This window comes from Candoia aspera, chromosome 2, assembly GCF_035149785.1.
Source record: "Candoia aspera isolate rCanAsp1 chromosome 2, rCanAsp1.hap2, whole genome shotgun sequence".
In the NCBI taxonomy this organism is placed as follows: Eukaryota; Metazoa; Chordata; class Lepidosauria; order Squamata; family Boidae; genus Candoia; species Candoia aspera.
In genome coordinates, this window is record NC_086154.1 from 107989925 (window position 1) to 108016434 (window position 26510).

General features: G+C 40.7%; 2 protein-coding genes across 5 annotated transcripts in view; one reads left to right on the plus strand and one right to left on the minus strand.

The window, feature by feature from the left end:
- Positions 1-956: 956 nt before the first annotated feature.
- AANAT (aralkylamine N-acetyltransferase) lies at positions 957-13751 on the minus strand. 2 transcript variants are annotated; one of them, XM_063293029.1, is made up of 4 exons: positions 13142-13751; positions 4639-4899; positions 2896-3050; positions 957-1474 (listed from the first exon to the last, which is right to left on the minus strand). In XM_063293029.1, exons 2-4 carry the CDS (start codon positions 4793-4795, stop codon positions 1169-1171), a joined length of 618 nt encoding a protein of 205 aa, XP_063149099.1. In that variant the 5' UTR covers positions 4796-4899; positions 13142-13751; the 3' UTR covers positions 957-1168. The 2 variants fall into 2 exon arrangements, with proteins under 2 accessions (XP_063149099.1, XP_063149100.1); XM_063293030.1 differs by lacking the exon at positions 13142-13751 and adding an exon at positions 5450-5744.
- Positions 13752-24922: 11171 nt separating this feature from the next.
- Positions 24923-26510, plus strand: part of UBE2O (ubiquitin conjugating enzyme E2 O) — an 88328-nt gene continuing 86740 nt past the window's right edge. For 2 of the 3 annotated variants that reach the window (XM_063293011.1, XM_063293012.1), the window contains exon 1: positions 24924-25396. In XM_063293011.1, coding sequence (XP_063149081.1) covers positions 25010-25396 — 387 coding nt within the window. In that variant the 5' untranslated portion in view covers positions 24924-25009. Of the gene's footprint in view, positions 25397-26510 lie in introns of all 3 variants that reach the window. The other variant, XM_063293013.1, reaches the window with a different exon arrangement.

Genomic DNA, 26510 nt, shown 5'->3' on the forward strand with positions numbered 1-26510 from the left:
TACTGTATATTAGGAGGCAATTAAACGATGAGGTATTGGCAGGAATTCTGCTAAGAAGCAAGTCTGTCATGGCTTTAGTACTGAGGCAGCATATATTTATAAAATATGTGAAATCACATACCTTTACATAAAACCAACCAGCACAACAAGGCACAGAATTGCTCTTCAATGAGCAAAAAATAACTTACTTACAGTAATATTTGTGTAAATACACTTAGTTGCTTGAACACTAAGTGAAGGTAACCAATGATATAAGATCAGAGTGCAACTAAACCCCTCTTGTAAATAGAGCTGTTATTTTTTATGAGTGAAACATGAATTGCAAAATGCATTAATTTCTAATGAATCTCTCTAGTACTCACAACTGTTACTACTAAATCTTAGTAGCTAGAACTGCAAGCAGCTACCATGTTTTGCTGCCTTCATAGTTTAAATTTTGAGAAAAATAGATGGATTGGGGCATTATTCCTTATTCTATTTACAGCCATTACATTCACACACTGTGCTAACCTAAGACCTCCTTCACATGGTTTGCTGAATGCGCAGTGGCCTGGTGCTCACATCAAGCTAAACCACAAAGCACCAAAGTCCATTACAGCTTACCCTTACGTGAGAACCAGACCAACAGTGCAGGACACAAGTAAGAGAGAAGTCTGAGGCTTAGCTATAATTTTTAAAGGCAGCCTTGCCTGCAACCTTAGCATTTTTGTTACCTTGCAATGCAATGACTGTGGTAATGATAGCAGCAGTCCTACAGTGCATTATCAGGTGTAGATCTCTTAATCATCATACAGTAATGATGGTGAAACTTCCAAAGGTTGGGATCTATCAGTTCCTCCTTTTCAGTCTGTGTAGACCAGTGTTTCTCAACCTTGGCAACTTTATGATGTGTGGACCTCAACTCCCAGAATTCCCCAGCCAGTTGAGGTCCACACATCATAAAGTTGCCAAGGTTGAGAAGCACTGGTCTACACAGACTGAAAAGTAGATTTGCCTGATACTGCTGAATTAGAAGGCTCTTATATTTATGGATGACCAGGGTCTTACCTTTCAGGACTTCCTTGATTCACTAGACTTCAGCCCCATCTAAAGGACTGAGAATCACAGGAAATGTTGTTTTGTTTTCTAGCCAGATCGTTGGAAATGAATAGGAAGGGGAGATGTTATCTCAGCAGCCACTATTTCTGCGCATAAAGGCATGAGCCCAAATAGCATAGTTCATCTCAATGAAATTCAGTGAACCAACAGTGATCTCACAGGGGCCTAGCACTTTAAAGCCACACTTCGAATAAAAGGGAATAAGAAAGTCCTCACACATCAGCGTGGCTCGACGCACATAGGGCAGGGAGCATAGGTGCTGTAGGTAGCGCCACATCAAGATGGACCCTTTGCCTTGCTGGCGGAAAGTGCAATGTACTGCCAGAACATGTATGTGGACTGTGGTGCCATGGGGCTTGTGTAGGGTCAGCGCATCCTGCCATGGGAGAAGAGGGAAGAAACCACTTTTTAGAGATTGGGCTTTGAATCTCCTCCTGTTGGCAACTCTAGGCAAGTATATGTCTGCCTAACAGCTAAGCTCACAATCGCTCTAAGCTGTAGTTTGTTTTAATCATGATTTGTTAAATATGCAACAGTAGTCTAGTTTGTGCCATTAACCCATGATTAACAAACTATGAAAGTTAGGTTCATACAAAATGTTAAAAGCAAACAAGTCCGTTATGGCTTCATGTGACAGGTAAACCTAGCCAAAGAGCCAGTTTGCAGACAGTGTAAGTTTCAAGAGTCACCTGTATGAATCTCAAGTGATGAGACTCAGAGGAAAAGAGATGGAACACCAATATTTAGAACACTGTGCATCCCTTCCAGTACCTTTATAATATTAATAAACAAGATATTTGACAAAATATACCCTATATCCACTCCAGAACGGTTTCCTTACTAGATGCTTGGACTATAAGTCTCTCAGTAAGAATCATACCATTTATTTATTCACACAATGTATTTATCTAAGTTTTGCAGACATGAGCTGTGACTTCAAGGAGTCCAATAATTTCAGAATAGGAATTCTGCATTCTCAATCTATCTTGCTCAGTTTCTATAAACTTGCTGGGCAAATTAAAGCTTCATTGTAGATGAGCTTGACATCTTGTAATGTCTTCACATCCCTGTGATTTCCTTGACACAGAAGGCCAGTAGTTTGCCACTGTCTCCCAATGTGTTTTCAACTTCCAAGTCTAGTCTATAGCTCTGGGAGTCCCTGATTCCACCCAAGAACTATTCAAGTCTGATCTTGCTTGCCTTCTTGAGCCCAGAAAAAGTTGGCCAGAAGCTGGCCCTGATGAAATATAACCATATTGCATTTCAACAAATCTATTCTTCCATAGCCCATTCTGGATAATTTGAAATTATGTCCAAATTCTGCAAAGCATTTTTGACTACTAATTTCTAACTAAATGTGATCTGACCCAATGTGATTACTGTGCTGCAACTTTATGAAAACACAGCCACCTTATTAGCTTCATATGTGAATTAATATATATTTGGGAAGGGGAGGCGTGCAAGGAATGAGCAGTTCTACAGTTTGGCTATATGTGCAAAATGTGAAGTACCATTATTCAGATTAAATGAGGTGTTTTCTGCTTAGTTGACAACAAAACAGTGCCTGGAATTTTACAGAAGTGAAGTTTTATATAAACAGAAACGTAATTTCTAAGAGTTTGGTGCGCAGATGGCTGTGTATGTACAATATGTGTATGTGCATCTACCTACCTACCTACCTACTATTCCTCTCCCATTAGTAGTGACAGGTGCTGAAGATTTTTTTTTAAAAGAGCTGGGTTCAGTTCTCATTCATCCTCTCCCAAATATAAAACAACAAAGACATATTTGGCTTACCTGGCTAAGTTTTTCCTGGTCCCAGAGGGAGCCAATAACGAATGCAACTAGTTGGCCTTCTTCAAACCAGCCAAGTGACAGCTCAGGGCACAGGTTAAGAAAATGGCGAATCTCATCCAGGTGGAGGGGGCAGTCTCCTGACACTGAAATAAAGGCTTGAGAGAACAAGAGAGGGAGGCATTAATCTTGTCCTGCTGATTACAGTAAGGCTGACCTTCCAGAAAGCTAGGAAGATATTGGCCCTGCCCAAGAACAAAATAAAACTAGGTGAGAGGATAAATCTGCCAAACTCTTGAGTCCTGTAAACTGAGGTTTTCAGGATTCCAGTCTGGTTTCTTCTTATTACCGGTTTTCTATGAGGGGATTTAACTGATGCCTTTCTTTGCAATGGGTTTTCTTTTATCAGCTATGCCAGGGTTCAGTTACCAGGCAGAGCTAGCAGATAAGCATTCAAATGCATAAAATAATACATTTGGAGGAACAAATGAGTTAATCTGATTAATTAATTGAGTCTGATTACCATTAATGAAATTATTACATTTCAGATGCAAGTGTGCACCACATTTATGTTGGGGCATCATCTAAATAACACCAAGTTTAGCTGAAAATCTCCGACTGTCTACGGAAAAGTTAGTTTCATCATACATATCTGTCTCTGTATATAGGAAATACAAGCAGATAGCGGGGTTGGTAAAATACGGAATACATGGATTAATGGCAGAGCTGTTGCCATCTGCAGGGATTAGAAATGGGAAAATGAATGTTCTTTGTAGTTAGCCAGCAGAATTCTTCCTTCCGGTCCCTGATCCAACTGCAACTTCTAGATGAGAGAGATACTGTTCTGTTCAGTTGCTTAATATTTAGACAACAAACATTTTGATTTTAATGTTTTTGCATATAATTATATTATTTAATTGTATTAAATAAACTGTATACATAAGGCATGACACAATTTGTATTGGTGCACTGCCCCTTTAATTATCAATATCAGATCTTATATCTGAAATTCTGATGAAAATCTGAACATACCATACATGTTACCTGCGTTAAAGCTTTACAAACTTCGGCTTTTCTAATGCTTCAGATTAATCTTTAGAGTGGTATTGTTTTCCTAATTCCCCATTAGTTCCTTATTTATTATTCCTCCTTTATTTGATTTTTGAGGGGAGGGTGTGCCTTCAAATCTGTTTTGACTCCTGGTGACTGCCTGGACAAATTGCTGCAGTTTTTTGGCAGCATTTTCAGAAGTGGTTTGCCATGGCCTCCTTAGGGCTGAGAGAGAGTGACTGACCCAAGATCACCCAGCTGCCTTCATGCCTAAGGCGGGACTAGAACTCACTGATGCCTTTAAATTTAACCACTATACCAAACTAATTCTCTTTTTGAGTTTAGACTTACTGTATATTATTCTGTCTTCCCTACTAGCTAGTCTGCCTTGACTTCTCAGCAGTTGGGACCATGGGAGATATCTATAAAATGTTCATCATGTGCCATGCTTGATAGATATATTTGGAAAAAAGGTGCAAGAAAGACAAAATTCTGCTTTTTAGTTGTACTGGCTCCAGGTTATGATATTATACAATATGCTAATGTTGCTTTCTTTCTGTACTTCATACCATACACTCCCTCACACCCCAACATGCATCAATTCTATTCTGTACTCAGTAAAAGAGTCCAGCAATACAGTTCTTCCATACTACGAACATACCTTTTTTAAGATTAAACCCAGGAAATGAATTTTACCTTCTCTCTCAATTTCAAACACCCCAATGGCATCTTCAGGTGTGAGGCACCGGAATTCACTTGCAGGAAGAGTGTGTCGACGCTGGTGCCCAAGGGAGTTCTGTGGAGATCTGAGATCAAGGGGTTTGAAAAATGGCGAGGCACTGATCCTAGACATCCTCCAGGTATTTCTGCCTCTTCTGTAAATGTTTTTCCTCCTCTTTTTGGGATAGCTATTTCATTCAGTTGCCTCCAACACACTTAGCCAGCAGGTGAAAACACCTGCAGAGAAGATAAGTAATATTTGCAATTTCTTTATACACACGTCAGGAAACTGGCATTACTGCTAGCTTCTTATCATTGCTATCATCCCCACTGTGGAACAGAATGTCCATCAAGTTATTTATTTATTCCTGTCCAGCTCACAAAAGCAAAGCCTATCAGATGCTTGCCCTGCAACAATAATATTAAGAAAAAGAAACAATTTCATAGCTTTAACAGCCTGAAATCTGCTTATAGGGTTGAGTGAAAACACAGACAAGGTTAATACACTAATGTGAGCTGTGAAGGACTGGTTATGCCAAGATCGCCCAAAAGCTTGGATAAGGCTCAGATAACTCTAAAGCAATTTAGGACCTAATTCTTACAGATATGGGTCCATCTGGGTACAATGGAGCAAAAAGGATTTAAGCACTGGAAACAATGTGCTTGGACCCCAAATAGAATCAGATTCTTAATACTGTTGTAAGAGGTAAGAAGAGACAAATTAATCAGTGATCAGGGTTCAAAGATAATGTCCAATAAACTACCTTTCTTAAAGCCAACTACTCACAGGAAAAACGGCCAGTTCAAAGTTGATGGGTCTCCCTCACTGTTACTTTGCAAACTTCATCATTCTTTTGTGAATGCCCTCAATTTCTTTATACATGTACACAAAATACCTTCATTTTGGGTTGGTCTCATACTGGTATTTACAAACTGCTTGATGCAAGCTCAGTTAATATGCTAGAAATTAACACACCAAGATACATCCAAATAAAGTATATGAAAAAAGCTACAAAGAATTTCCCAAAGTCAAAAGGAGCTATATATGCACAGCTTTATTATAATTTACAAATATACAACTCATTTACCAGTTGCTATATTGCCAACCTCACCTCATTATTTTAGAGAAGTTTAGGGCTTTTTAGAAGGGCTAATCTTCAGCAAAGGATCGTTACCTTGTCGTGGTGCTGGAGCTTGAGCACCTCAATGATTCCATGAGCTAAACCGTGAAGGGCCACTCAAGACGGGAAGGTCATGACAGAGAGGTCAGACTAAATGCGATCCCTGGCGAAGGTAATGGCAACCCACCCCAGTATTCTTGCCGTGAAAACTAAATGGATCAGTACAACCAGAGATATGTTGGTATACCATCGGAAGATGAGACCCCCAGGTCGGAAGATGGTCAAAATGCTACTGGGGAGGAACAGAGGATGAGTTCAACTAGCCCCAGACGTGATGACGCAGCTAGCTCAAAGCCGAAAGGACGGCTAGCAGCCGACAGTGCTGGTGGTGAACGGCGAATCCGATGTTCTAAGGATCAACACACCATTGGAACCTGGAAGTAAGATCTATGATCCAGGGCAAATTGGATGTGGTTATTGGTGAGATGTCAAGATTAAAGATAGACATTCTGGGCATCAGTGAACTGAAATGGACCGGAATGGGCCACTTCACATCAAATGACCACCAGTTCGACTACCGTGGACAAGAGGACCACAGAAGAAATGGAGTAGCCTTCATAATTAATAGTAAAGTGGCTAAAGCAGTGCTTGGATACAATCCAAAAAACGATAGAATGATCTCAATTCGAATTCAGGGCAAGCCATCTAACATCACAGTGATCCAAATATACGCCCCAACCACAGATGCTGAAGAAGCTGAAGTAGAGCAGTTCTATGAGGATCTGCAGCACCTACTGGACAACACGCCTAAAAGAGATGTTATTTTCATCACGGGAGACTGGAATGCTAAGGTGGGCAGTCAAATGACACCTGGAATTACAGGTAAGCATGGCCTGGGTGAACAAAATGAAGCAGGACATAGGCTGATAGAATTTTGCCAAGACAACTCAATGTGCATAACAAACACTCTCTTCCAGCAACCTAAGAGATGGCTTTATACGTGGACTTCCCCAGATGGACAACACCGAAACCAGATTGACTACATCCTTTGCAGCCAAAGGTGGCGGACATCTATACAGTCAGTAAAAACAAGACCTGGAGCTGACTGTAGTTCAGATCACGAACTTCTTCTTGCACAATTTAGGATCAGACTCAAGAGATTAGGGAAGACCCACAGATCAGCTATATATGAGCTCACTAATATTCCTAAGGAATATGCAGTGGAGGTGAAGAATAGATTTAAGGGACTGGACTTAGTAGATAGGGTCCCAGAAGAACTATGGACAAAAGTCTGCAACATTGTTCAAGAGGCGGCAACAAAATACATCCCAAAGAAAGAGAAAACCAAGAAGGCAAAATGGCTGTCTGCTGAGACACTAGAAGTAGCCCAAGAAAGAAGGAAAGCAAAAGGCAACAGTGATAGGGGGAGATATGCCCAATTAAATGCAAAATTCCAGAGGTTAGCCAGAAGAGATAAGGAATTATTTTTAAACAAGCAATGCGCGGAAGTGGAAGAAGAAAATAGAATAGGAAGGACAAGAGACCTCTTCCAGAAAATTAGAAACATCGGAGGTAAATTCCAGGCCAAAATGGGTATGATCAAAAACAAAGATGGCAAGGACCTAACAGAAGAAGAAGAGATCAAGAAAAGGTGGCAAGAATATACAGAAGACCTGTATAGGAAGGATAACAATATCAGGGATAGCTTTGACGGTGTGGTCAGTGAGCTAGAGCCAGACATCCTGAAGACTGGGGTTGAATGGGCCTTAAGAAGCACTGCTAATAACAAGGCAGCAGGAGATGACGGCATCCCAGCTGAACTGTTCAAAATCTTGCAAGATGATGCTGTCAAGGTAATGCCAGCAAATTTGGAAAACACAAGAATGGCCATCTGATTGGAAAAAAATCAACTTATATCCCCATATCAAAAAAGGGAAACACTAAAGAATGTTCAAACTATCGAACAGTGGCACTCATTTCACATGCCAGTAAGGTAATGCTCAAGATCCTGCAAGGTAGACTCCAGCAATTCATGGAGCGAGAATTGCCAGATGTACAAGCTGGGTTTAGAAAAGGCAGAGGAACTAGGGACCAAATTGCCAATATGCAATGGATAATGGAAAAAGCCAGGGAGTTTCAGAAAAACATCTATTTCTGTTTGATTGACTATTCTAAAGCCTTTGACTGTGTGGACCATAACAAATTGTGGCAAGTTCTTAGTGGTATGGGGATACCAAGTCATCTTGTACGCCTCCTGAAGAATCTGTATAACAACCAAGTAGCAACAGTAAGAACAGACCACGGAACAACGGACTGGTTTAAGATTGGGAAAGGAGTACAGCAGGGCTGTATACTCTCACCCTATTCAACTTGTATGCAGAACACATCATGCGACAAGCTGGGCTTGAGGAATCCAAGGCTGGAGTTAAAATCGCTGGAAGAAACATTAACAATCTCAGATATGCAGATGATACCACTTTGATGGCTGAAAGCGAAGAGGAACTGAGGAGCCTTATGATGAAGGTGAAAGAAGAAAGTGCAAAAGCTGGCTTGCAGCCAAACCTCAAAAAAACCAAGATTATGGCAACCAGCTTGATTAATAACTGGCAAATAGAGGGAGAAAATGAAAGACTTTGTATTTCTAGGTGCGAAGATTACTGCAGATGCTGACTGCAGTCAGGAAATCAGAAGACGCTTAATCCTTGGGAGAAGAGCAATGACAAATCTCGATAAAATAGTGAAGAGCAGAGACATCACACTGACAACAAAGGTCCGCATACTTAAAGCAATGGTGTTCCCCATAGTAACATATGGCTGCGAGAGCTGGACCATAAGGAAGGCTGAGAGAAGGAAGATCGATGCTTTGGAACTGTGGTGTTGGAGGAAAATTCTGAGAGTGCCTTGGACTGCAAGAAGATCAAACCAGTCCATCCTCCAGGAAATAAAGCCAGACTGCTCACTTGAGGGAATGATATTAAAGGCAAAACTGAAATACTTTGGCCCATAATGAGAAGACAGGACATCCTGGAGAAGATGCTGATGCTAGGGAGAGTGGAGGGCAAAAGGAAGAGGGGCCGACCAAGGGCAAGGTGGATGGATGATCTTCTAGAGGTGACGGACTCGTCCCTGGGGGAGCTGGGGGTGTTGACAACTGACAGAAAGCTCTGGCGTGGGCTGGTCCATGAAGTCACGAAGAGTCGGAAGCGACTAAACGAATAAACAACAACAGAAGGACTAATAAACTATTGTATGTATAACAGAAATAACAGGTCTCATTCTGCAGAACTGTAACTGATGACCACTGAGCCCCTCCATGTAAGAACAGAATATAACTATAATAAATGCTTTGAATATGTGTGAAATAGTTTAGCACCACTTGCTACCTTGGAAAAGCACCACTTACTAGGTGTTGCTATTATATCATCATTATTAGATTGTATAAATGCCAGCCTTCTCTCATTAAGCTTTATTCATGATATTTCCATTTATTTCTTTACAATCTGACAATTAGTGGAGGTCACTGGCAAAATAAACAAAGTACATACACATTTTCAGCAAGGGAGTAGACACACTCCTAGATCCAATTATCCAGAGTAAACCCAACCAACTAATTTTGAACTTGAGATAGTGAGGAAATTGATAATTTTACATACAGATCTTCCAAATGAACTGCCAACTCTGATGCTTTAGATTTTTCAAAAAATATAGAACAGTCTGAGGCAGGTAGAGGAAAAAAAGTCACAAGAAAGCCAGACCATCACATATACATGGAGACCAGAGAAACAATTGTTCTAATGAGACTCATATTGTTATCAACGGAAGATCATAATATATTGTTCTGGTAAGCTGTATGCCTTTGGTGTCATAGTGAAGCAAAGTTTGTGTAAATGATAGGTTCTTCTCCCAGGTCGACATTTCACTCCTGGCATACTTGCAAGAATGGAGGTTTAAGACTGAACAATTAGCTTCTTCTCTACAAATTAATTCTGCCTCATCACCAGAATGATCCAAATAACCTTTCTTCCTCATAATGCCATGGAACTAGACCCAAGCTTAGATAGGGCTTTTAAAAATATATATACTATCCTTATTTTAGACAGTTGTCTTATTATTTCTTAAACATGACATTGCTACAAATAATTTGGAGCACCCCTTATTTCACTACAGCCCAAAGAAGTTCTGTGTTTCTAACACTTTCATCTAATAAGCCTATGCCTTTCCTAAACTTGAATCTTGGGACCTTACAAGATAGACTTACATCTTATTTCACCTTTTGAGCACTTAAATTAATAACTGATGTTAGACATATTAGCATACATTTTCATACATACATCTATATTTCCCTTGTAGGATGGTCTGTGTAGGTTTGAGCAGATGTCTGCTGAACTATTAAATCTACAAAAACTTTGGGTTTTGATTTATTCACATTGTCTATTTTGGGCAATCATTACAGACTCAATGTTTTTTGAGCAGTCAACTGAGTTGAATTATTCACAATCAGTCTATTTTGGGCCAAAGCTGTTAGATTTTGGGCTGCTGCATGAAAATGATACAGACCCAGCTCAAGTTCCTTCATGGAATTTTGTACAAATGTGGATATGCATAACAAAATCTGAATCTTGTGAATAACCATCAGAAGCAAAATCAGAGATAGTGAAAAAAGAGAAAACCAAAAACACTGCATCTATGTTATTACTGATGCTTGTTTAGCTGGTACATGGTCTACTAAGTATAGGTTAGCTCTGGTTAATGGGAACCAAAGAACAAGACAAGCAAAATATTCATAAATGCAATACCATGTAAGAAAAAGTGGGTTGTACCATTTTATTAGAGCTAGTTTGGTGTAGTGGTTTAGGCACCAGGCTAGAAACTGGGAGACCGTGAGTTCTGGTCCTGCCTAAGGCACAAAGCCAGCTGGGTGACCTTGGGCCAGTCTCTCCCTCTCAGCTCTAGGAAGGAGGCAATTGCAAACCACTTCTGAAAAAACCTTGCCAAGAAAACTGCAGGGACTTGTCCAGGCAGTCTCAGAGAACTGGACACAATTGAACAGATTAAAAAAAAATTGATTACCAAAGTTACAGATTACTGTAACTGCAAGGGTTTGTGCTGTTTAATCCATGTGAATATCCATATAGGACTATCTGGATGGGGCTTTCTGGCAGTCAACTTCTAAACACTGTGAGAATAGTGGGGATGCAATACACATGCGTATGCTCTAAGTATGGTTTTTAACTATGCTGTTTCTCAGTTTGGCTTCTGGTGTGAAAAGGAACTGAAAGACAAATCAGGTGAGGGAAATTAATAAATCTGCTACAAAATTAGTGGTTAAACCTGACAAGTGATCATTACATGGATTTCTTAAGTGGCCTTATCCGAACCACATCTCTAGCAACTAATTATTGGAGCTTGCTGTTTTATTTCTATTATTCATGTGCATGGTTGTGTGTCTTAACATAGGATCTAAATGGGTGGTCAGTAGGAATTAGCAGGAAAGATACAGGTGGCATCAAACCTGCTAATATCTATGGCTCAAGCCTGCTTGATTTGGGCATGTATAAGATTTCCCCTATACTTTTCTTTTAACATGTAGCTTTACATTTTTTTACATGCAGCTTTTTATTGTACACTCCATGATCTGTCTAGTTTCTGAGCTGTGAACTGATTTGGAGCAGGGGATACCATGGCACATGTACAGTTCAGCTTCTTGGTTTTCCTCAAAGCTGCTATTTTTGTGGCCTGCAACAGAAAACAGTAGACAGGCAGACTATATTTTTGATAGTATATATTCATTTTAGTTTCCACAAAACATTTTGCACCATCTTGAATTTGGGTAGCACATTTAAGCCTTTTTCCTCAAACTTCAAACACATAAGTTCAATGTAGATTTATTTTAGTTATTTCTGAACTTTTCAAATTTCCAAAACCGAATAAAAGTATAAAGAGTTTAAATTTAGCAATCATTTATAAGCAATCTGAATGGATTGTCTTCTATGTTGACATGTGTACAACTATGTCAGTGAAATTGTTACCCAGCATATTGATCTATGGTAGGATCTACTGATCATATCCCTGGAGATTAATTACTATGCAATCCCTCCACTACACTCCCACAAGGTAAAGAATGTGCCACTGGGTGCTAAATTCTTTATCTATGCAGCATTCATAAGAAGAAATAAATGGTAATAGAAGGACTGACTGCAATAAAACAGATTACAGGATACCAAAATCCCTAGCCAATGAGGCTAATTTTTTTTTTCTGTCCAAAGGTAACAGACTTGTTCAGGCTGTGCTTGAATTTATACATAATTGTCTTTCAATTCAACAGCATGTGTAACAACATATAAATGGACCTTTCTCATTAATAATCGTTTTACAGAGATTCTTTGCATCCATAAACAGAAATGTACACATTGACCCTGGTAAGCATTGTCATGAAATTCTACCTCCTGAAAATTTAGGATTTGCATGGAACTAGTAATCTATTCTATTGGGAAATGCAAGGATATTTCTGACTGTAGGCCACAATTTGGGTTCCAGATAATTGTTCATATTTTCTTTTCTACAAAGCTGAAAGCATTTAAAAATATGCAATATAATTCATCTATTAATTACTGTTTAAAGACACAGAATTAGACCAGCTGGTGCAGAAGATTCATATTGTTAATTACACAATTGTGAAAAAAAAATTATCTTGGACCAGAAAGTAGGTTGCCTGTGACATTACTTGTTTGTGCTAGAAAAAGCTACAGCTTTATCTCTTATCTATGTTTTGCTTTGCACTTATGTAATATATGTATTAGTTAACCTGACAATAAATCATTTAAAAATAAGTTATTTAAATGATATTCCAATCCTGAATCCACTTTCTTAGAAGTGCCATTTTTTTCAAGAGAGCTTATTGTCTAAGAAGTATGCTTAGGATTATAAGCTTTAATTTTCTGCACAGTTAACTGTTAAGCTTCTCTCACATTAGCTTTAATTTTCTTGTATACTAAATGTGTAACTACAAAAAAAGTATTGTGTAGTTACCTGCAAGCGCTATGTGAAAAGAGTAATTATATTTAATTTTAACAGAATGTTAAAATTAAAATACACAAAAAAATTAGAATAGAAGACACTATTTTCTAGATTTGCAATGTAAGCAAGGTATAACAATGAGGAATGAATCTTACCTTCAAATTATTATATTGTTTTGCTCAGATGATCTGATTATTTAACATATTACAATTTAACATTTTGTAATGAACAAACACCCAATGCTATAAGTAAAAGAGTTCAAATTAATTTCTGAATGAAACTTTTCTTGACCTTGGAAATCAACTTCATTAAGTTAAATCAAAATGTAGGGTGTTTCTTACCGGTGTGTTGAGTTTTCTTTTAGTGGTCTGACTGTTAACCTCTCCAGAATAACAGTCTGCAGAATTGCTGCTGGAGAGAAGAACAAAGCAGACTGGAGTGAATGCTGATGGGGTCCCAGCTTTTATTTTCCAGAGACTTAGGAAACTCCAGCTTATACATTTGTTATTTATGTAGCATGTGATGATTCTCTTAAGACATTTTTAAACCCTCAGGAGACAGATAATTGCGAAAGGGCTTCAAGGTGACAAAAAGACCAAGCAGGCTTTACTTTCCTGGCATGATTTTCTCCCAAGGGATAAAGTGTTTTAGCTTATTGCTAAATACATAGGGCATCTTACAAGTCACAGGTGAATAGCTAAGCAGCGTGCATTGGCAGAGTACTGGTGGAGCAAAAGCACATTGAACATTCTTCCTGGAACTATAAATTCTCAAAGGACACCCTGCTTGAAAGTAAATGTAGCTCAATCAATATTTGTGTAAACATTATTGCCTTCCTGGAATTGTCTTTGATCCATTAATTGCACCAACTAAATTCTTCATCATTACCACATCAACAAATAGGTTAATAACCTCTCTTCTAAATATTTTGCTTGGAGTATGGAATTCTACTCACATGTCTTTAGTAAGTTCAGTTATCAGTGATACAGGCACAGAATGTAGACAAGCAGCAAGAATAGCAGGGCTGAGATCAGACTGAGAATGGAGACCACCAGAAACTAATTCATGGTATATACTGTATATGTAAGCAGAACATCTAATGATGCACTCTGACAATTCCTATGCCCTACTGGCTGAACAAGCTATGTTCTGCCTCTCCTCAGATTCCTTCTTTAGGAAAAGAAAAAAAAAACAATCCTTCCCATTGTGGTATGATCTTCAGCCTTCATTGCTCTGCCCTGTCCACATATGCTTTCCATAATCAGAGATTCTCAACTTCAAAAACAGGAAGCCTTGGGGAGAAAGCAGGAACTGTTAATATTCCTCTTACCTTAGAGCAACTCTAAACACATGCTATGGTCCTTGGGATGATGTTCCAGGGATCAGAGGACCACCACCTTAGAGTGTGAGGTTTCTCTAAATTGAATAGGCTTTTTCCACCCAAAGGAGCCATGTTAGCTATTAAAAAAAACAAACTGAAATACAAATTGTATGGATTCTACAAGGATCACAAAATCTTATATTTCAGGATTAAAAAGAGAGATGATTAAAAACATCCCAATTCTAATAATCATAGGTTCACTTTGTGCAAAATGTGCATTTATAGTACATTTTGAAAGCTATTAACTCGTAATTGAAAGCTGTATTAAATATGCCACAATATTCCTTCCATCAATTATTTTTAATGTTCCTCTGGCAAAGATATACTAGAAAAACATAATTGTCTTACCACACCATATGCTATCAGCAGTTCAAAATAACATCCCAGTGGGTAAAGTGTGTGAAATAGCAGACCAATCCTCAATATTTTAATCTTAATGTGCATCATGCATGTGTCTACAAGATGTATACTAGAAATAAGGGAAACTCGAGGACCCTGAAGGCCAATACACAACAAAAGTAACTCCCAGATGTAATAGTACTTGCTTACATTTAAGTCTGCATATGGGATTTCAGCCTAAGAAATTTAACTTTTAGAGATGTTTGAATGGGAAGAAACCCTGAAGATGAACAACACTATCTCATGACAGAATTGTGACGATTTTCCCAAGATTGATACCAGATGCACTTAGAATACAATAACTACATAAAGAAGTCACTGGCCATCACAATGTTCTTATCGTAACAGTAATGAGCTACAATGAGCTTTAGGGTCATCAGTTTTATCTCCTATTATTTGATTTACATTCCACTTTTCTACTCTGTTTGAGCACTCAAGCTGGCTCTCAAACTCTTGATAACTGATTACACCCAAAAACAGGATTCTTGTGGAGACTTTTTAAGAAGATTCTTTGATTAGAAAAAGGGACTAGGTTGCAAAAATCTCAATAACTGGTTTGTTTTCATGGTCAGAACCCATTTTTATCACTCAGCAGGATTTTCTTGCCTGTGTGTGGTGGCAAAGAAGCTGTTCTTTTAAGTAATAAGAGAGGAAAGTCCAAGTGTCCAGAATGGGAATCTCTTCCACTGTCAGAACCAAGCTTGCCTCTGACTCAGAAAGTGAAACTATTTCTGAGTCAGAGGAGGAATTGGAAACTTACTGGGCTAGAATCGGAGAAACGAAACTCCAGCATGACTCAGCAGAGTGGGAAGAATCCACAACGCTGACTGGGAGAGATCCAGAGGAGGATTTGAATACGCCAATCAGTGTGTGCCAGAGACGGGCTGAAAAGTGCGTGGAGGAGAAGGCAGCCCAATTGGCTACAGGAGACTCCAAGTGCACCAAAGATCAGGATAAAAGGCAGCTGCGCAGAAAGCGAGCTGCCAGAGACAACTGATCCTCTAAGCCTGCAGCTTCAGGAGAAGAGGCCTTACCAGCATCGGAGTCAGTGTCTGTGGCCGAAGAGGAACCAGCGTTCGAGCTCCACTCCAAAGACAAACTGAATCCTGCATCTGCTGCCAATGAGGAATCAGCGTCAGCCATGCCCAGCAGCCTTTGCCTTGCTTCCAGCTGTGAAACTCCACAATCTCCTCAGCAGAGTGGGCAAGCCTTGACATTCCAGCGCCACCATTTGCCTTCAGTCCAGGGCACCTGCGCTTTGTATGCTCCATTGTGTCTGGGAATTTCACACCTATCGTGTTCAGGATCTGGTTGCCAGCTTAGTCCAGGGCGGCCAGCCGAGTTCCAAGTTCCAAGCCTTGCTCCCAGTCTCCAACCCAGAGAATCCAGCCTAGTCCCAGGCTTCCAGCCAAGTCCAGCCTAGTTCCAAGCCTTGCTTCAAGCCTCCAGTCCAGAGCATCCAGTCTAGTCCAGAGCATCCAGCCGAGTCCAGCCTTGCTCCAGTTTCAAGCCTTGTCTTCAAGTCTTCAGTTCAGAGTATTCAGCCTAGTCTAGAACCCCCAGCCGAGTCTAACCTTGCTCTGAGTGCAAGTCTTCAGTTCATCCCTGTCTGTTGTTCGTAGTCCTGATCCCAGATCCAGTGAGTCAGAGATTCAGTGTCAGTGTCATTCCAGTACTGTTCCAGTTCGAGAACTGTTGCCTCCGGTCTTCATGTTCCAGTCGGATCCAGTCGACCCAGTTGGGCTTGCTTAACCCAGTCTTGCATATCAAAGACTTAATTATTGTAAATAGTTATTTAATAAAGAATATTCTTTGAGAACCTGTCTGGTGCTTAGTCTGAACAGGACATAGACTTTGAACATACCATTACAGCAGCTAACGTATTTTATAAATCAATCAATCAATCAAGCTAAAAATACAGATTAAAATTAACAATGATTGACTAGGAGAAACTCAGAAACTTTTTTAGTGATTTTCTTTTGTAAACATTTTATATCATTTAGAATGTCAATTAGAATTTTATCAAGTCTGACAAATTTCAAATAATTAAATTTTAAGCAATGAGCATGATGCCAGCTATACAAAGAAGCCCTGTTCTCATGTTGCTGACTACAGGAGTATTTAAAAAAAAATCTTCGTGCATTTTTTTTTTTTACAAATTTATATGGCCATTCATTGCCAGAGTGACTCCAGGTAGCTAAGACAACATTAGAAACAATAAAGAAAAAGAAAAATACAAACAGACATACAATCCGGCCATCAACTCTATCATGCAATGTGGTTTCTAAATCTAATATCCCAGCCCAAATACCTGGAGAGAAAACCAGGTTTTTAATGCCTTATGAAAGGCTAGCAAGGTCAGGCCAACTGAATCTTGGAGGGGTGGTGGTGGGGAGATCATTCAAGAGGAGTGGCATTCCACAGACAAGGTACGCTTCCTAGGTACAACCAAATGACACTGGCACAGAGAAGGGACCTGGAGCATGCCCAACCCAGAAGAGCATGTGGGATGGGATGATATAACTGGAGTTAGGCAGTCCTGCAAATAACTAAGTCCTGTGCCAAGTAGGGCTTTAATTCAGTGTGAAGATCTGCAAAGGTGTACTTATACAACTATTATCAGGAACCTTAAGATTTGAATAACCCTAATATTCCAATAACAGCATGCCTGGGGGTGTGGAGTGGGGATTATGTGAGCAGAGGGGTGGCCCGTGAAAGGCTAAGTGTTAATCACAGTTACTACTTTAACACAGGAAGGTGCAGGTAATTAAAATGGGAAATGAACAACTCACCATAATCTGGCACATATTAGTGTAGTTAGAACAAATTATGGCACAGAACACATGCATAAATTATTGCTTTATAATTGTCTCTCAGTACGGCCCAAACACAGGAACATGTGGTGTGTGCTGTTACTTGGAACATTTTAAACTACAGTAGTCTATTTTCCTAAATGAAGTAGCAATAGTGAAACATAGCAGGGTGACAGTAACGTAGGCCTATCTCTACAGTGTACTTAGATTTGTAAAGTAGGCATTACATGACCCCTTGACAACTTACTACAGTTTGTATGCCCACGTCTTAGAAGATAAGCGCTTAGATTTGGGGAGGATTCACTGTTTTCATAGCAACACCACCATATGTGGAGATTCTCTGGAAAAGTATCAGGTTAATTTCTTAATAAAAGATCCTCTGGGTTTAGATATCGCTTCAAGCTACCCTTATGATAGACAGTTCCAGAGTAACCTTCCATGGCCAGTTTTCTTTGAAAAATAGAATACCAGAAATATTTACACTTTTTGTAAAATATATATATATATATATATATATATAGAGAGAGAGAGAGAGAGAGAGAGAGAGAGTTGACTAGTCTACAGAGAAATAGAAACAGGCCCACAACAAACAAACAAAACAATACTGAATCACAGCACTGCTGGACTTTGAAAATATTGCCAGCCACAAAAATCTTTGCAAATTTTAAAAATAGATTTTTCCCCAGTGTCAAATTTCACCTTGAAAATAGTGACATGCAGCAATCTTTGCTTTTGCCAAATTGTTTTTAGTTCCCAGCACTGGCTTCTACCCTGCTCTCCATGTATGCTTTGTGGTGATTTTGAGAGGATTCAGTACTGCCCTATGACTATGACTAACTGTGGGACCTTTGAAATGGTTTTATAATCTCTTCCAAACTAAATGGATTTTAACAGAGATAACATTCACATGCTAACATTCAATGACAAAGATGGACCCTCCCGCAAAAAAACCCAGAAATTCAGAAGGAGACATACATATATATATTTACAGAACTGTATGTTAGACTGTAGTCTTAAAGAACAATATTAATCATTGCAAGGATCAAGCCATACCACAGCTATATAAATAAAATAGTGCTGTATGTAACAATTCAATATGACCCATGAAGACTCCCAAATTGGCTCCACAGGACAGGAGGCTATGATAAGTAGGTTAATTCGATTACTACTGAAAAGGAATTAGTACATTCCTTGAGGAGACCCAAGTACCATCTCTCAAATAGCAAATTCAACTCTTTCTCAGTATATCTAGCTTGATATTTCTGTAGTGCCTCTGTTATGAATCACCTTGGTGCTATTCTCTACTTCTTAAACAAGAGGGCTGAGGGATAAAAATAATTATCAAAACCTTTTACTTTTTCACGTCTCTTTTCAGTCATTTTGTTTGCCCTTATTAGAAACTGAAGATTGCACACGTTTGGTCTGTAGATCTTTTCCAAAGATAAGAACAAAGCATCTATGCTGCTTTAACATGTCCAATGTACTGCAGCGTCTTCTGTCTTTTACTTATATTTTAATGGATATCTCTTGTTCAATATATAACGTCAATATATTTCATTTATTACCCAACTCCCAGCAACTCTGGGAGGTATAAAACCCAAATGTTTTTAAAGAAGGATGTCTTGAGTGCTGAGTTCTGTGGGGTGCTTTGATTTATTATACTAGATTTTTTACACTAAATTTATTGTAATAAAATTTAGATCTTAATCACAAAATTGCTGAAATAGTATTAACATATGACATGAATAGATTTTATTTAGTGTTATATTAAATTGTCTAAGAGCGCCATCTATTGGGAAAATGACATCAAATTGAAGGAAAAAAATGAAGATGCTGTCAAAGGAGGCTTTTATTTTGCAACTGTCTGCCTCATTCACTGGATTTGGGGGACAGAGAAGGGAGACCCAAATCATTGATAAGACATGGGGGTAGGGAGGTCGTATTTACCACTTCAATATATCTTCCCAACACTGATTCCATTTTTTCTTACAATGACACAACAACTGCATAGTGCCTGGTAATGCTGCAAACCTTCTCTCTCTTAAAGCACTCAAAATTTCTAAAGTAGATCAGTGAAAAACAGAGAGACATACCATTAAACGACTATAGTACTTTATAGTTACTAATATAGGCAGATCTGTCTACACATTCACCTTCCTAAATCTGTTTACATATTAACAGAACATTAGCAGAAGCATGGATACAAATAGTTCACAACCTTTCAGCCAGGTTAAAGAAACCTGTTTTCTATTCTTTTCTGCAGCGTAAGTGCTTGCCACTACATCCAGAATCAAATCATGGATGCTTTTTTATTTGTTGGTTTGGCATTTAGCACCAACCCATTAAGATGTGATGGGGTTGCTGACATGGCAACCAGGAAAACTCCATCTGGGAGTCAGTAGAGAACCCTGGGGATAGCCTGACACTCCCTAACCATTTTTCCATTCCCTGGTTTTCATTGTCGTATCTCCTGCATTGTTGTATCATACAGACTACATCACCACTACCTTCAGCCCTCTCAGTTACCTGCTTGCTCATTTCACCTATTGTAGCAGCAAAACAGATGTCACCAGAGTCTGACCATCCATGATTAATTTGACATGCCAAGGAAAAGAAGAACACATAATCATATATATTCCTGTGGATCCAGCACATTTTCATAGTGTCCCTAATTTCAAAACAATCTAATTTTCTCATCTGAAAGTCTCAGCTCCCCAGCAAGGAACAACTTTCTTTCATAACAAGTCTAGCCAAGACATTCCCTGTATGATAGTGGGATGGCCTTCAGCTTTCTCTAATTCCTTTCTAATGTTGTTCCACTTGAGAGGCAGCCTCAAGGAACTGCAAAGTCTGCACCACAGTCTAAGATGCTCAGCAGAGGAGATTATGGTAGCAAAAGGAAATATTCAGAGGACAGGTTCACAGTCCACCTTTCAGTTTTGCCAGTTTTCTAGCAATCCATTTAAGTTGGTACTGTTCCTGCTCACTCATCCTCCTTGAAAGAAGCACCTGATCCTTATACTATGACAGTAAGAATGCTTTTTTTACCCAGACTGATTGACTAGACCAGGAGTAGCACCCACCAGGCTCCTTGCCCAACATGACACTTTAAAGATATGTTTAATTTTTTAAAAAATGAACAAATGGGAAAATATTATATTGCAAAGCACCAGCTTCTAAAATTTCCCTAGGTTCACCTGGAAAATAAAAAACAGTGGATCCCTGTAACTCAGTGCTTGATTGGGAAATGTGCCAATCTGTAGAAAGAAGGAAGACCACAGCAGTTTCAGGTGAGAAGCAGCAACATCATCAGTTTGGCTGCAGTTAAATGGTTGTTTTATGACTGGCCTTGTCCCCCATCAAGCTATTCTGTGAGAGCACCAATAAAGTTCCTAAAATTTCAAAAGGTGCCCAGCAATCCACAGGGGGTGCCTATTCCCTCTCTAGGTAGTAAGCAGATATGCTATTTGACAAATAAATAGTTCATAGGATTTGAACAAAATGGGATAAAAGAAATCAATAAAAGCTTTTTTTTAAGTAACTATTAAAAGAGAGGAGGAAGGTGGGAGCGAACTGATTTAAGTTTTAATAATGGTGGGACAATATACTATCCATGTCCCTTTTTATAGCTTTCTTAGTCATAACAACTAATCCATAAACTACAATTTGTCTCACAAAAGAACTCTATATAGGTTTTTAATAAATGTATCAATAATTCAATTTTCTATAATAAAAAGCTGAGTGGTACCATGCTGTTCCTTTTGTATGGCATACCTTTCAATAGGTTATGACAATTTTATTTATTAGAAAATTTACATGGATGCTCTTCTTACATATGAACTCTGGGTGGCTAACAAAAATCAACGAGAACAATATAACCTCTGTAAATCATCTCCTCCCAAAAAAACAAAATTAAAAGAATCATAGTACAATTACCATATAACGAACTCAACCACACAAACCACACCTACATTGGACTCATCTAACATCCTGGCCCAGTATCTAGGGAAAAGCAGTCTTCACAACCTTCTGGAAGAGGCCCTGTGGATATCAGGGGGAAATAGTGCCTGCCCTGTGGAACAGAGATACAGAAGCCTTGACTCCTTGGACCCAGAAGATGACACTGTTTAATAGAGAGGACCTGGAGAGTACTTGCCTTGTTGGAACTGGTAGGATAGGCAAAAACCTCAGAGATAGGCAGTCCTACTAGTAACTTGGCCCTGTGCCATGCAAGGCTTAAAGGTGATAACCAGTACATTGAATTGTAACTGGAAGCATACAGTAATTGGAGCCAGTGCAGCTCATGCAACAGCAGTGTAACCCAATGCATACCAACCTCAGTGGAGTGCTACCCCACTGAATATTAAAGATGAAAAATCTCTGGAACCAGGAGGCACAAAACCACTTGTTCTTCATAATGTTGAGTTGCAGCCTGTTCTTCCCCATCCAGATTCATGCAGCCTCTAGGCACTGGGTAAGCATGTCAACAGCACCATCTGTCTGGTTGGGGTGGAGAGATATAACTGAGTATCATCAGCATATTGATAATACATCATTCTATAACAATGGTGCCAATGGATGACCTCACCCAGCAATTTTATGTAAATATTAAATAGGAGTGGAAAGAGAGCCAAGCCCTGAGGCACCCCACTAGAACAGGCATAGAGCTAGGCCCCCTCCCAGCACCAAATGGAACCAGTCCTGGAAGAAGGAGAACCACTACAAAACACTCCCTCGCTTCTAATCCCTTAAGCCAGTCCAGAAAGATACCATGATTGATGGTACTGAAAGCTACTGAGAGATCTATGAGGTCAAGGATGGATACACCCTATCTTGAGCTACAAGTGCAACCAACGCAATCTCAATACTATAATAACCCAGCTTGAATCCCAACTGAAAAGGGTCCACTTCCCCCACAGCCCTTTGAAGCTTTGTACCCACGACCATCTCAACACTGGACTAAAGTTATCCAATACTGTTGGACCCAAGGATCACCTCTTGAGGAAGGGATGGACCCCCACCTCCTTAAGCAGGTAGAAGCACTCCTTCCCACAAAGAACATTTACTATCGCTTGGACCTAAACATATGCCACTTCCCAGGAGGCCTTGACTAACCAGGAAGTACATGGATCCAGAACAAGGTGGTAGAATTCAGAGTGTCAAGACCCTGTCCTGTTGTTCAGGACTAACCATCTGAAACTCTTCCCAGATAACCAGATAAACCAGATAACTGCATCCTTGGTAAAACGGGCACAGCAGTGTTTGCATTTTCTGTGCCAGATGAGGAAAGCCCATCTTCCACCTCACATCCTCCTTACTTTCTATAGAGGCACTATAGAGAGTGTATCGACCAACTGTATTTCTATCTGGTTTGGAGGCTGTAGTGCCTCAGATAAGAAGTCTGTGCAGAGGGTGGTGAGGGTAGCAGAGAGGATAATTGGGACTTCACTTCCTCCCATTCAGGATATAGCTTATACACAATGTCTGTCTAGAGCCTGAAATATTGTCAGTGACCACTCCCACCCTCATTATGGCTTGTTCCCCTTGTTCCCCTCTTGGAAAAGGTTCTGCTGTATTCAGTGCAAAACAGCCAGATTAGGCAATAGTTTTGTCCCCTGGGCTATTAGACTCCTGAACTCTTAATAATCCCCTCTTACTTCATGGATATATATGTTGTATGTAGGATCGTGATATTTATTAGGGATAATGATTAGGGGAGTTGAATGGTAAAGAATATATATTATATATTATAGTATTTATTTTTTGTGTGTGTGAGCCAATTGCAATGAAATTTCATTTTAATGTGCACCTTGGTGTATAGTGGAATGACAATAAAAGTTTATTCTATTCTATTCTATTCTATTCCATTCTAACTCTTCCCAGATAACCAGGAAAGATCATGTCAGTCACTTCCATAATACTTACCCAGCCAGAGACCATCTCAGAGCAGGTCTGAGCAAATTTATCCAACAGATGTTCGGAATAATTCTCACAGCAACCCAGCAAGGCTCCCCAAGCTCCTCCTAACCCAGAAGGGGCCTGGTCACCTGAGACAGGACAGCAAGCTGGCTATCTACGGACACAATAAGAGTAGAAAAGTAGGGCTGCTCTTATTTAATTTTCACAGAACATAGTTAAGAATACTGATCTGCTCCCATTAGTATTCCCTTACTATTTATTTGTATGTATGTTAGGGTATCTTTATAAGACCAGCTTCAGGAGTCCTGCTTGAGATAACTCTAGAATTTGAATAGCACAGCAGTACAGAGAAAGAAACATGACTATTTGAGACAGCAAGTTCATCCAGTAATAATACAATTTCATCCCTTTAGCAAAGCAGGTATTCCTTGTCTCTATAGGATAAGAAGTATTCCCCATCCATTTGGCTGATTATTCTGTGTGTTCTTTTCCCTTCTATAAACAAGAATGATTTCAGCTCATAATCTGAGATAATCATTAGGCTAGAAGTCTTTATGAGATATTTCCAGTTAGAAAATAAATGACCGCAAGATGGAGCATGCTACTCCTGTACTCCTTGACTTGTTTTCATTTGTAAATCTAGAACTGGGATAGCAACCGGCTGTCCTCCAGATATTTTGGGTCACAACTTCCAGAATCACCTAGTACGCTAGTTAGGATTTATGGAAACTGCAGGCCAAAACCTCTGGAGGCACCAGGCATCCTTCCCCTGACCTACATTAGCAGTGATCCATATCCAGAAAAGCTAATAGAGAACACCATGTTTATTTAGAATGTAAGGCATGTCAAAGGCCTCATTAGTGCAGAATACTGCAATGAGCCACCTAGGTTATTGAGCAGAAAATAAACACATACCCCCAAGTCTCTAACCAGGTTTTACCCATTGTGCTCCTTTTGTTTTTTCTTCTATCCCTTCAAATTCTCTCTCTGCTCTCATTCTCCTGTCACAGCCTCCTCTTCCATTACTGCCTCCTCCTTGTCCCTTCGCCAACAGAACCTACTCGTCCCTTCTTCCACCATTCCCCAGTTCTTCTAGAGCAGAAGCCGAGGGTGAAGAGGAACAAAATCAGCAACCCTGCAATAAGTAAGTCTAAAACCTCCCAGACTCACTATGTGAGATGGGCGGCTATACAAATGTGATAAACAAACAAACAAACAAACAAACCCAAGACATCTCCCGCTCCATTCTTTTTTCCATCTCGTCCTCCGCAGCGGTTTCTTCTCGGCGCCCTCCGTCCCACCTGCCAGCCTCCTTTGGGGCGGGCGGGCGGGCGGGCGGGCTTCTTAGCGGGGCCGCCGGCTGCCCCCTTCTTTCCTCCGCGGCGGCTCCTCGACCTTTCTTCTCCGCTTCGTTTCTCCCGCCCTTCGCCTGATGGGTCCCTTCCGCCGTCTACCCTCCCCCTCTCGCCCTTCGGCCCTCTCAGGTTCCAAAGGAGCTCCGCCCACGCAGCGCGCGCCACCTTTGCTCCGCCCCCAGAGCGGCCGGGGCCGCTATTTCAGGGAGGCGGGGCCAGGGGTGTTAGCCCCGCCCCTCGCCGGGTGGTGACTGCGTTGTGTGGGCCAGGTGGCCGCCACCGCTCTTTCTCCTGCTCCTCCGCCTCTTCCTCCCTCCCCCAGTCATCGCCGGTGCGCGCGCCATGGCGGAGCCGCCTGCTTCTCCCACCTCGCCAGCAGCTCTGCCGCCGGCCGCTGCAACTCCCGCCGCCGGGTTTCAGCGGCTGCTCTTCACTCACGACCTGGTGTCAGGCCGGTACCGGGGTTCGGTGCGCTTCGGCCTAGTCCGTGTCATGCATGGCGAGGATTCCGACTCCGAGGAGGAGGACGGCGGACGAGGCCCCGGCGGCGGCGGCGGCCCCGGGGGAGGCGGCCCCGGGGGAGGCGGAGGAGGAGCTGGCAGCTCCGGCGGCTCCGAGTCTGGGGGCCCCGGGGGGGGCGAGGAGAGCCGCGGGAGCCCCCTCCGCCGCGGGTACGTGCGAGTCCAATGGTACCCGGAGGGCATCAAGCAACACGTCAAAGAGACCAAGGTAACGAAGCTTCGATGTCGCTGCCGCCCGAGCCTCATTTGCATCTCATCTGCACACGCGGCTCGGTGGGTTGAGTGGGTGGGGTGTCCGCAGTGGGGCTGAGAAAGCGGCAGCGGCAGCTGAGAAAAGGGTGGGGAAGGGAGAGGTGCGTAGGCTAAGAGGGTCTCCCGGGGTGTCAGGTGGGAGTGAACGGCCAGCTATTGGGGAGCATTGAGGGTGATGGTAGCATTTGTGGTCCTAGAAGAAGTTGGCCTGGAAGAGCGTTGTGTGGACGGATAGAAGCTGATCACAGCCAAGAGGATGTGAAAAGTCTCCCTTGCACCACTGGGTTGTCTGGTCTGCAGTGTCTTCTTTGCAAAATAGACTCTTCATTAGCCAAGGGACTTCTGCAGCAAAATTGAAATAAAGTTCCAGGTTGGGTGCTTCTAGATGAGGTTTTTATTGCTCTGGCTCATGCATAGGATTTTATGATGTGTCAAGATGACATTGGCTTCCATTTGTGTTCCTCCAATCTTTGGCCACAGTTGCTGTCATTTTTCTTTACAGACAATATTGGTTGAAGGGAAAAGCTGCATAGTGCCTTTTGAGAAATAGCACTAGAAACCCTCTATTGGGAAGCACCTGATTCTTGCATCTTTTTCTCATCATTCCCAAGTTCACTTTTAATATTTTGTGAGGAAATACATTCTTTTCAGCACCTACAGTAGTCTCACCTATAATTCTGTGTACTGTAAGGGTCTTAGTAGTGTGTTAGAAATGTTAATTCTTGGCTTAATTGAGGTCTTTTACGTCTCTTGCAGTAATATTTCTGTGTTGTTATTTTGCTTCTGCTCTACAGAGCTGCATCCAATCCCTGTTTTTGACTATATGATTCTAAATGTGATGGAGCTTTTGGGAGTGCAAAAAACATTGCTTGGAACCCTTATCTGGTTCAATGTGTGCTATATTATCATATATTAGAATTCATGCACATTTTTGTGAGTTATCCTTAAAATTATATTGAGGGTATTTTGTTTTACCCTGTCTGAAAGTGTTGGAGTCTAAATAAATTATTTTGTATTAATATGAGATCATATTTTTTTCACTTACCAAGCTATAATAGATTGTGCTTTCT

Excerpts from the sequence above, each read along its gene's own strand:
- AANAT (XM_063293029.1), bottom strand. The coding sequence starts at position 4,795 with ATGTCTAGGATCAGTGCCTCGCCATTTTTCAAACCCCTTGATCTCAGA. Across the intron at positions 3,051-4,638 it reads GTTTGAAATTGAGAGAGAAG|CCTTTATTTCAGTGTCAGGA; the intron begins GTAAAATTCATT and ends TGTTCTCTCAAG. Across the intron at positions 1,475-2,895 it reads ACCAGGAAAAACTTAGCCAG|GATGCGCTGACCCTACACAA; the intron begins GTAAGCCAAATA and ends CTCCCATGGCAG.